The 11,835-nt window shown below is 34.0% G+C and overlaps 1 protein-coding gene, 1 long non-coding RNA gene and 1 pseudogene across 3 annotated transcripts; 2 read left to right on the top strand and 1 right to left on the bottom strand.

Annotated features, from left to right (window-relative positions):
• Positions 1-807: 807 nt before the first annotated feature.
• On the top strand, positions 808-1,452 carry LOC148771879 (uncharacterized). Its single transcript, XR_016030546.1, has 2 exons — positions 808-908; positions 1,052-1,452. It is a non-coding gene; the product is annotated as an uncharacterized LOC148771879 (long non-coding RNA).
• Positions 1,453-2,088: 636 nt separating this feature from the next.
• LOC148771878 (serpin-ZX pseudogene) lies at positions 2,089-3,836 on the top strand (annotated as a pseudogene).
• Positions 3,837-4,000: 164 nt separating this feature from the next.
• LOC105971288 (APO protein 3, mitochondrial) lies at positions 4,001-5,823 on the bottom strand. Of its 2 annotated transcripts, XM_012996136.2 has the most exons (4): positions 5,678-5,823; positions 5,142-5,499; positions 4,626-5,050; positions 4,001-4,542 (listed from the first exon to the last, which is right to left on the bottom strand). In XM_012996136.2, exons 2-4 carry the CDS (start codon positions 5,489-5,491, stop codon positions 4,136-4,138), a joined length of 1,182 nt encoding a protein of 393 aa, XP_012851590.1. In that variant the 5' UTR covers positions 5,492-5,499; positions 5,678-5,823; the 3' UTR covers positions 4,001-4,135. The 2 variants fall into 2 exon arrangements, with proteins under 2 accessions (XP_012851590.1, XP_088671715.1); XM_088815589.1 differs by lacking the exon at positions 5,678-5,823 and having other exon boundaries at positions 5,142-5,578.
• Positions 5,824-11,835: the final 6,012 nt, after the last annotated feature.

The following is an 11,835-nucleotide window of genomic DNA, read 5'->3' as shown; positions in this document are numbered from 1 at the left end:
CGCGTCAATTATGTGACTGGAAGTGTGTTTTTTGTCCCAAAAAATATCAAAATACCGGAACAGGAATTGGAGCAACAGCCTTGTACGAGGGGGAGAGGTGCTGTAGACTTGCAGTCGCCGGTTTATGAAGAAGACGACTTCTTTTGTTTTGTTTTTTTTTTTTTTCCTATGATTTATTAATATTTAAATTTTTTATTTGTATTTTGTTTGTTTTAACATATTTTAGATAAAAATTGATATAGTCAAATGAACTTATTATAGAACATATTTAAAATAAAACTAATGAAATAAATAATACTTGTAACAGAATATTTTCTAAATATTTAATATGATTTATTTAATTTTCTATTATTTTATGTTTGTTTTATCTATGATTTATTAATATTTAATATATATTTTATTTTATAAAATTCCAATTGAAAAAACTAAATATTAAAAGTTATTAAAAAACATAAACTGGCTTTTTTTTTTTGGGTGTGGGGGAGTTTTTGCTTTACCTTTTTCAGGGGTAGTATACTTATTTCATTTCAGTCAACTAGCTTTATTTAGATAAGGGTCAGTGGACTAAATAAACTACATCATAGGGAGATATATGATAAAATTTAGGGAAAAGTACAGTTTGCACCCTTGAACTATGGTGCTTGTCTCAAACACCTCCTTAAACTACTAAACGTACCAATATAACCCTTATCATTTATGGTCAACGGCAGACAAACTAACACCGTGAGTTTCCTTGTGCATTTATTTATTTATTTACCCTTAAGAAAACTAACACCAATCACCACCTTTCTCTTGGCTTTTTTTATTTTAAAAAGTCTCTCTTCTGTTCCTTTTCTTCTTCATTTTGAGCGAGGAAAACATGGCAATAGCAAGTACCAACTAAGCTTTTCCAAATTCTCTGCCATAAGGTAAATTAACACAAATTTAAGAAAAGCCAACAAACTTCATAACCTAGTTTATAAATTTACTTTGACTTTTGGCAAATTAACACAAAATTCAAGAAACCCATAATATCTCTATTTTTGGAAGTGAAATCAGCGGATTTGTGCAGGGATTTGGCGGCGGACTACGCAGTGTGAGTTGTGTGATAGTGTATTTTGGGCGGTGTTGTTTGGGTAGTGGGATCGTTGCGCGACTGGCAGTGAAAGATTGGGTGGCAGAATTCGCACAACGGGCTGTGCGGGGATCCGACATCGGCCTACGGTGGCGTGACGTTTGTGCCAGTGTATTTTCCGCGGTGATGTCTTGGTTGTGGAGTGGATGCGGGACTGACAGTTAAAGAGGAGCGGTGGTGACGGTGGTTTTGGTGAAGAAGGGAGAATTAGGGCTGACATAATATATTTTGTAAAAGTGCAATTTGATCCCCTATGTTTCGATCATCCCTTAGAGCAACTCCAATGGTAAAAATCGATCATCAAATATTAATTTGATACTCGTTTTATTATTTTGATACTCGTTTACTCCAACCGCAAGCATTAAATGAATCATCTAATTTTAAATATAAGCATAAATATATTTAATAATTACACGTGTCAATTTTTAATTGGTTTGTTGGGTAGTTAATGTTTTGATACCTCTTTTTCCAGGATGCATTTGTGCATCTCGGGGAGTTGAATATCAAAATAACTACCAATTTAATTCCCTCATTGGAGATGAAAATTTATATTTTGGAGCATCAAAATAGAAGTTATTCCATTTTAATTCCCCATTTAATTCCTCCACTGGAGTTGCTCTTATTTAAGGTTAATTTGAACAATTAATTTTTTTATTTAGGTACCCATGTTTTCTACAAGTGCATTTTAGTCCACACAACTATATATATACCAATCTGAGGGGCTAATCCGTCAAAACAATTTCCAACGGTCATAAAACTACTACAAACCATAAAGTCAACATGCCACATCATCACACACTAGGGGCCATTTTGGTATTTAGGGAGGTGTTTGTGACAATATACACGCTAATAGACCAATTCTTGCTCCACAATTGTCAACTGTGTCCGTGTCGATATATATTTGCTGAAAGGCCTTTTAAAAACCAGATCAAATATTTCATCTCCATCATCAATTCATCATAGACATATGAAAAATGGAACTCCACAGAGAATCCATACTAAACCAGACCGATATTTCCTTCTCACTGGCAAAGCAACTGATCTCCACCGATTACATGGACAAAAACGTCATTTTCTCGCCGTTGTCGATCCACATCTTGTTGGGCATGATTGCGGCCGGGTCGAAAGGCCCGACCCAAGATGAGATGCTGGGCTTTTTCAAGTCCAGTTCCATTGAAGAACTGAACTCGCTCTTGGCGCAGCACGTGACCAAGGTGTTCGCCAACGGCGAGCCGCTTGGTGGGCCCCGTTTGTCCTTGGTCAACGGCGTTTGGGTTGACCAGAGTCTAACCTTTAAGCCCTCTTACAAAGAAATTGTCGAGAATGGTTACAAGGCTGCTACTTACCGTGTTGATTTTCAGACTCAGGTTACTTTCCTTTTTTTTTTTTCTTGCATAAAATATCGTTCCCGTTGAATATAAAATGGGATTTCATGCATCTTTTTATGTATTTTGGTGCATTCAAATGAAAACTTGAATTATTTTCTTAAATTATGTCGATAATATTTATTCACATATTGTATATGGAAGCTAAAAGAATAAACGTAGGGGTGAAAGTTGGAATGATACATTCATTGTTTATATTCTTCATCTCAAAAAAAAAAAATTGTTTATATTCTTACATATATTATTAATGTATCTTGATTAAATTACAAATAAAAAATTATTTTATTACATATATTTTTGGAAAATTCATTTATTATATATAAACTCACAAATTGAAATTAGATCAAAAAGTTTGGATTGTTGGAAATTTGGTGCATTATTCCAATTCCAATATGCTACAAATAGAAAAAAAATCGTAATTTAGAAAAATTGAAATGAAAAAAAATAAAATATTCTAGAATTGAAAATTTGGAATTAAAATTGATGGAGTTTGTAAATTTGTTCCAATTTTAACTCCACTATTAATCTTTTATTTCTTTTGTTTTTTCGTATTGTAACTCAATGAATGGGGTTCACTTTGTTAGATTTAGTTTCGTGCAAATATTATTTATTTGTGTCTAATTCAGTCATTCGTTACTGCTACTCTAAGTGTTCTGACAATTCGTAAAACATGACTAAAAAAACACAACTTTAATGTGGTTGTGATACAATTGTATCCTACATCTACTACGATCCGCAAAAACGAATTTCTACTAATTCAGTTTACGGTTACAACTATAGGAATTATTCAATAAACAATAAACAATAAACACCCGTTTTGTAGTGGCGTCGTTCGTATAAACCACTCAAATATCGTGTCTTTGAATATGTTAGTTCCTCCACTCCACACGGTTAAGATTTTTTTAAGAATAAGGACCCCTTAATTATATGTGTTATAAATATCCAAAAATGTATAATGAATATTGTTTCAAAATATGGGGAGTCTAAAATTCGTAAAGTTTGGAGGCCCAAGGCAAATACAAAATGGATAACAATTTAGGGCTATTGCAATTACAAATTGAATCCCAAACAAAAAGTTAGAAATCAACTAGCCCGCATCAATTCAAAGACTACGACCAATAAGCGGAGACGAGTCTGAACTGTACGTGAAGCGAGAGAGACGAATCGATAAATTTGGGGAGAAGTAATGTTAGGAAGTAAAGCTTCAACGTCGTCGTATGAAGATCTGGGTGGACAACGATGATTTGGAGAAGAAAGGGGCCGCTGGCTTAGATTCTTTGTTTATATTTTCGGCTGGTAAAAAAGAGAGGCTCGGCGGCGGCGATGAAGAAAATTGAGAGAAGGGCAGCAACATTAAAGAAAAAAGAAGGATGAGAAAGAGGCAAGGTTCAACCGAAAACCCCTAAGAAAAAAGGGATTGAGCGGCGGCGGCGGTGAACATAAAAGGAGAAGAATTATATAAATTAATATTAAATAATACTCAAATAGAAATAAGGGTATAATTGTGAAATTATATTAATTCTTATTAATTAAAAGGGTTTTGGATTTATCTTAAAAATGAAAAAAAAAAAAAAAAAAAATTGGACTCATTGTAATGGGAGGAGTCTAGGTTTAAGAATATTTACCTGTTCTTCGATCAAGCAACAAACTTGTCTTCGTCCAATCCAGGCACGACAACATCTTCTCTCATCATAGCCCGATAATCTTCTCCCACTGTAGCTCCAGCTTGTGCAAACAGTTCAACCAATGCAGGCAACTTCCCGTAGTACCTCTTCAAAGCATCTATAAGAAAAGAATCTTTTTTATTTCGGACATGCCAAACATAAACGGGAGGAAAAAGATCATCGATTGTTGCTTCTTGCCAACCGTGCTGGCCGCCCCTCATTTGATGCTTGAATGCCTGACATTGCCTCACTCTGTGCCCTTTGGGCCCCACTTGCACCTCACTACAGTACCCACACGTTTGCACTGCGTACTTCTTCATTATTTTTTCGACTCCGTTGTGCAAGTTTTCGTATGCTTTCATTCCTTGTTCCGCAAAACCTGGCTCAAGGAGTTAAGTATTTGTTTAATATATTAATATTAGGGTAATTACCAAAATCTCCATTAGTTTAATAAAGACAAACCTTTGAGATCATTATACGGCAAGATCAGCGGTTCTTGATCTTCATTAGACCTTTTCTTCATCTCCCAAAAGCCAGAGGCATTTATACTCTGTCCCGAAAAGTCGTTTTTGGGAAACCTCTTCTCGAAATCAATTATCTTTCCAGCGACACGATAAACGGGGAAATCGCGTCTTCTAGTTGGATACTCGGGGTTTTCCACACCTGCCTGAATACATAGTTCAACTAGGGCTGGAATTCGGTCGACTTCTAAACGCTCGTTGTGTGAAACTGCTCTTCCCAATCTATCGTACAGATGAAAAGATTCCACAACTGGTAATATATTATCCATTCCCCCTCTCTCCCATGCATGCTCTTTACTCTTACCTCTCACACTACATGTTTTGATCTTATGTGGTGGATCACCTACATGCACTTCTCTACAAACACTGCAAAGACAATACATGATTAATAAACCGAAAAAATAAATAAAAAATCGAATCAATGCTGATACGGAAATACGCGAAAATCTTGGATCACCTGCAAACGTAAATTGGGATGATTTCGGAAACTATCGATACACAAGATAATAATTGGGTTCTAGCTGCTAAAACGTTGTGAGCAGTTGGGATTAATTCTTTGACCAATAACCCGTTTTCCGGAGGTTTTAACGTTGACTCGCTGACCACTCGTCTCTCTTGTTTTTCCAATCTTGATTTGCGCTTGACCTCATTAATGTCGGTCACCCATGGCTTCTTGTCGGAGTTCTTCTTAAGCTTCCTTGGTGGCTCAACGAGGAAACTTGACCCAGTAGAGTGCAATGCACGAGCATAGCTTCGCGTGAATATCTGGTGTAGGTGTGACACTGTTCGGGCTCGTCTACAGAACATTAACACAGCTGGTAGAAACTGATTCAAGTTACTTTTCCTCGGTGGGGAATTTTATCGAACAGTTTGCAGGTATAAGGAAATAGATCTCCACTTGCTAAGTTACAGCAAAGGGACCAAAACCAACAATGAAGGAATATGGAGAAGATCAAACCTAATCGAACCCTATATTATGTGTGTCATGTGTACCTGTTTTTCTTTTTGGAGTGATTGAGTAATAACTGGACGGAGAATCCTCTGTCTTGTATCGATGATGTAAGAAGTATAACTGTTTATTCTGTTGGTTCTAGTTTTTAAGCACAAGTCGTAGCAATGGTTCGTTGCTGCAGAGAGTTTTTTTTTTTTTGATAATTATTGCTGCAGAGAGTTAACCGAAGCAACTATCCTACATATTTATACATGTGTACTTATTCTTATCTTAGATTTGTGTTTATTTCCCTTTGGCCCCCACCTTGGGTCTTTTCTTCAATTTTCGGATTTGTTTCAAAGAAGCAGCAATTAGGGAGTGGAGTTTTTGTTTATTTGCATTTCACCCCCGTGGGGGCATACTAGCAATTTTCGAGATATAGTCTTCTTAGGCATAGTAATTTGGGCCTTTGTGTAATAGACTTTTATAGGTCTTTGCTTGTCCCGTTTTTATTCCTTTCGTTTGCAGGGATACTATTTTCCTTGTGTAGACCCACTAGGTTTTTAACGAAGCCCCTTGTATTTTCATAAGTTTTTAATGTAATAAAACATTTTTGGTAAAAAAAAAAAAAAGTATCTTTAAGTGGAGATATTACAATCATGGTGGAATCCGGTTCTAAACACCGGGTGAGTCTTCTACTGTCACGTGTCATATTTAATTATTTATTGTATATTCCTCACTTGAGTTATTTATTAAAGTACACATGTCAGCAGAAGACCCACCCGGTGTTTATCACTGGGTGTAGGGTTTGAAGGAGCCGTCGAATCCAACACAAGTGAGAAAATTTTAGGGTTTTTTTTGGAAATTACGTATCTTTCGCCTTTTTTAATTGTTTAAGTTATATATTTTTTCACTTGTTTAGTTTTTTTTTGTTTAAAATTAAAAATTATTATTAAAAACTCATTAGATGTAAAAGTCTACCGCCAATTTTAAAGAAATAGACAATGTACTTGGTAAAACACAACAAAGAGGATTTTTTCCTTTTTTTTTTAAGATCAGATTTTTTTGACAATTTGAAATTACATAGGGAGTTTTGTGCTATTAACTCGATCTTTTAATATATATATATATATATATATATATATATATATATATATATATATATATATATATATATATATATATATATATATATATATATATATATAATTACTTTTTGGGGCCCTATGAGAAATGAGGCCTTGGGCTTAGGCCCTGTTCACCCTGGTTCAGGGAGCTCAGAATACGCCCCCACAAGATGGACATAGCATCGGACATCGGAAAGGTCAATCTTGTTCCGTAGAAGAGTAGTACGTTGTAGGGGTGAGCAAGTCGGACCCATCAACCCGCTACACCCGTCAAACCCGTGAAAAACCGCCCCGTTGGAACCGGACGGATAGATCCATCCATAGGATTGGGTCCTAAAATGGTGAAGAACCGTGGGTTTGGGTCTTAGATGGGTTCAATTTTTTTTAATACCCGTGAAACCCGTCCCGCCCCGCCATACAAAACGACGTCGTTTTGTTTACATTATATAGTATAATAAATTAATAATATTAATGAATAAATCAACTAAACTATAATTGTGGAAGTAATAGCTATAAAGATTATGAAAATCTCTAAGAAAATGTAGGAAAAAAAAGCATATATATACAACGGTCAACACACGGTAGTAAAAAAAGGAAGAAAATGGTTGATATGCCCAATTGGGCCAACCCAATGGGCCTACAATTTCTTTACCTACTGGGCTACGAGCCCAATATCGAAGACTAATATCACCGAGGCCCAAACACCTTCAAGTAAGGTTTGGGCCCAACAAAGCAAACTCAACCCAATAAACGACATATAAATAGAGGTTTTACTCATTTTATTAAGGTACGTTCTGATTATTGACAATTCACCTCAAGTTTTATTCTCTCTACTCTCTCTACGATCCATACATCTGACTTGAGCGTCGGAGGGGTTTCCGCCGGATCAACCCCCGGCTTAGCTCACGTGTGCTCTTTTCGTAGGGACCTCAGGAGCATCGAATTGACTAGCTACTGATCTGCTTTGCTCTCCCAGCTCGTTTTCTACACCACCCTAGGTGAGCTACATTTTAGCATCATCAATGGTGTTGAATGGATTTGAATAGCGTTGGTTATGCTTGAAAAGGCTATATTTATTTTATTTAAGTTTTGTCTTTTAAGTTATGAATTAGTTATTTTTAGTTTTATATTAATTTTTATTTACTCTTGACACTTACATTATTTATGTTTGATTTCAATTTAAAATTTTAAGTTATTCATTTTAGTTTCTAATTATTCTCCCGTAAAACTTATAAATTATATATAAAAAAAAATTAGTTTAGACGATAACGGGTTTCGACCCGTAAAGGTTGGGTCCTACTACAAACCCGGCATGGACCCGCCTATCGTAAACCCGTTAAAAACCCACAAGTTTGGTTCTTCAAAATCAAGAACCGTTGTTTGACGGGACGAGGGCGGGTTTTGATAGAACCCGCGGGTTTATGGCCCGCGCACACCCCTAGTACGTTGGCGAGAGAGTCGTTTTGTGAGCAGGTCGGCTAACTGATCTTTGTAAGGATAATTAAAGTTTTGGTCCATGTATTATACATCATTTCCTATGTGGTCCTTCAATTTTTTCTGGCACCAAATTAGTCCTCAAATAACCATTTTTTTTACAATTTTCGTCCACCGTTTGAAATTGCTGTTAGTTTGAACGGAAAAGTCATGTGCGAGGCACGTGACACCCTTTGTTTTAATTTGATTGTTACTTTAACCCCAATATCACTTTATTCTTACAATTTCATTTTTTATATATTATATATTTTTTATATATAAAAATTTATTGTTTTATTATTAAAAAAATCATAATCTTTTATTTAAAAAAAGATCTTCTATTATTATTTTTAAATTTAGTATTAAAGTAGACATAAAATTTTAATATTTTATTTAGTCTAACAAAAATTTATTACATATTTCTCTAACATTTGTTTAAAAAAAAAATCGGGGCGTTTCTCTTAAATTCCCGTATTATTAGTTATACAAATTTTATTCTCGCCCAGGGCCCCCGAATACGCCGGACCGGCCCTGGGTAACACAGGGGGTAGAAGTGCATGATCACATGTCTCGCACGTGACTTTTTTTGTCCAAACTAACACCAATTTCAAACAGTGGACGAAAATTGTAAAAAGACTGGTTATTGAAGACCAATTTCGTGTCCAAAACTGTAATTATCTCGATCTTTGTATAAGTATGACGAACTCTAATGTTTTTTTTTTTTAACCAAGTCACGCGCAAAATGTATATCGATCCGAATGTGTTTCATGCGTGAGTAGTTTATAGGATTGGAGCTGAGCTGAGTTGCTAGTGATTGATTGATATTCTACCTTTATGGAAGACCTCGCAATAGCTCGTTATTTTTTTTTTAGCTCCAAGATACACGGTTGGACCCGAGAAAAATCACATATGCAGAGGTTGAGCGTCGATCATCAAGATTATAAATAATTGTACTTCAGTTTAACAAAAATACACAAATATATATTAAATGTATATAATCAACAAAAAATAAAGATAAAAGAAGAGCAAGTCTTTTCTTCTTCTCCCAACCCACAACTCTTCATCCCTCATTTCTTTAGCCCTCTCTAGCTTCTGCTCCGCCGCCACTATGTCATTCAACATCTATCGACGTGATGATACAATATATATTATTTTTTAGGGAAAATTTCACTTCGCCCCTTCAAAAGAATTATTTTTTGCATTCTTCCCCCTCAAAATACGAAAACGAGATTATATTGTCCTCCTCGAAATATACAACTCGGTGCACTTTGCCTCAAATGTATATTTGCGGTCTAGTACGTTCTTGTCAGATTTGAGTAAATTGCAAGAGTAATTTCATCTTTTAAGGCTTTAAATGTCATTTAACCTTTTTTAACCCATCCTACGCTGATTATGAAGAACAAAGAACTTTTTTGTCGAACTTGGAAGCGAATTTCATCAAAGAAGGAAGGTAATTTTGTAAATTTTGGAACCCTGGGTAATTCTGAAAGGAGGATTTTCAAGCGGAAAAGGTAAAATGACATATCCACCTTTAATTCGGCGAGACTTAGATCCGAAATACACATTTGGAGAAAAGTGCAACGAGTTCTATATTTCGAAAGGGGACAGTCTCCTTTTTGTATTTTGAGGGGGGAAAGTGCAAAAAGGGATTCTTTTGAGGGAGTGAAGTGCAATTTGCCTTATTTTTATTTTCCAATAATTTAATTTTAGTTATTTTTCAATATTATATGATTCAATAATTGCTCGATTGTTATGCTATTTATTCTACCAAAGAAATACAAAATTTTAAAATATTAAATATTGCATTGACTTTTCAACCGATGTTTTAGATAAATTAATTGAATCATTTTTCAATAATTCCATCGAATGAAAGTGGAAATATATTAAGATTAGTAATATAATCTAACATTTAAATACAAAATAACTGATGTTGAAACAATAATTTACGAATGATACTTCAAGGGGATAAATGTTATATCGGCTATACTTCAGGGCGGAACCAGGATTAAAATGTAGGGGGGCTAACTAAAATTTTGGGGTTCAAGGAACCAGGATTAAAAAATTTTAGGTGCACAAAACATTGCAAAAAATAAGTTTATATAACTAATTTTTAATTAATATATATATATATATATATATATATATATATATATATATATATATATATAACAAAAAATTCTAAATTAATTCAAATTATTCTAATAATACTTGCACTTAATATTTCGGAGATTCACGGCACGATCTCATCTTTTATTTTTAAGGCGTTAGATAAAATAAATTAAAAAATAAGTAATATTCATAAATTTTATTTAAAATAATACAAGTTTTAACCATCTTATTGTATATTTTATATTAAACATAATTATTTATCTATAATTTATATAAAATTATAAGATTTTGGAGGAAAAAAAACAACGGGTCAAGATAAATATTTACAAAAACTTTGGGGGGTCAAAAGTAACATTCAAAAAATTTAGTACCAAATATCTAAAAAAAATTGTTTTTTTTCTTGGGGGGTCAACGGCCCCCCATGCCCCTTACATGTTCCGCCAGTGGATGATACAATATATATTATTTTTTAGGGAAAATTTCACTTCGCCCCTTCAAAAGAATTATTTTTTGCATTATTCCCCCTCAAAATACGAAAACGAGATTATATTGTCCTCCTCGAAATATACAACTCGGTGCACTTTGCCTCAAATGTATATTTTCGGTCTAGTACGTTCTTGTCAGATTTGAGTAAATTGCAAGAGTAATTTCATCTTTTAAGGCTTTAAATGTCATTTAACCTTTTTTTACCCCATCCTACGATGATTATGAAGAACAAAGAACTTTTTTGTCGAATTTGGAAGCGAATTTCATCAAAGAAGAAAGATAATTTTGTAAATTTTGGAACCCTGAGTAATTCTGAAAGGAGGATTTTCAAGCGGAAAAAGGTAAAATGACATATCCACCTTTAATTTGGCGAGACTTAGATCTGAAATACACTTTTAGAGAAAAGTGCAACGAGTTCTATATTTTGAAAGGGGACAGTCTAATTTTTGTATTTTGAAGGGGAAAAGTGCAAAAAGGGATTCTTTGGATGGAGACAAGTGCAACTTGCCTTATTTTTTTTAATTTTTTTTTCAGTAATTATATTTTAGTTATTTTTCAATACTATATGATCCATTAATTGCTCGATTGTTATGCTATTTATTCTACTAAAGAAACACAACTTTTTAAAATATTAAATATTGCATTGACTTTTCAACAGATATTTTTGATAAATTAATTGAATCATTTTTCAATAATTCCATCGAATGAAAGTTGAAATATATTAAGATTAGTAATATAATCTAACATTTAAAATACAAAATAACTGACGTCGAAGTAGTAATTTACAAATGGTACTTTAAGGGGTAAATGTTATATCGACTATATTTTAGGGCTGCAAATTGTATTTAAAATTAGTTATGTAACCTTTTAAACATTGTATATTTCACACGTTTTTTTCAGTGGACCAATTCTTTCTCCACAATTGTCAACTGTGTCCTAGACCCAGTCACTCTTTAAAATGTGTATAATAATGGGACAAAAACTATAATTCTCCCAGATGACTTTTGTCATTAGACCCATTCGTT

The sequence above is a fragment of the Erythranthe guttata genome, chromosome 3 (genome assembly GCF_056151865.1).
Source record: "Erythranthe guttata isolate IM_541 chromosome 3, IM_541, whole genome shotgun sequence".
NCBI classification, from domain to species: Eukaryota; Viridiplantae; Streptophyta; class Magnoliopsida; order Lamiales; family Phrymaceae; genus Erythranthe; species Erythranthe guttata.
The sequence above is the reverse complement of the archived record's forward strand: the minus strand, read 5'-3'. Positions and strand labels throughout refer to the sequence as shown.

Bases quoted from the DNA above. Each gene is read 5' to 3' on its own strand.
- LOC105971288 (XM_012996136.2), bottom strand. From the start codon at position 5,491: ATGTTCTGTAGACGAGCCCGAACAGTGTCACACCTACACCAGATATTC. The intron at 5,051-5,141 runs GTGATCCAAGAT...TTGTCTTTGCAG, and splicing joins ATCCCAATTTACGTTTGCAG to TGTTTGTAGAGAAGTGCATG. The intron at 4,543-4,625 runs GTTTGTCTTTAT...TCCTTGAGCCAG, and splicing joins GCCGTATAATGATCTCAAAG to GTTTTGCGGAACAAGGAATG.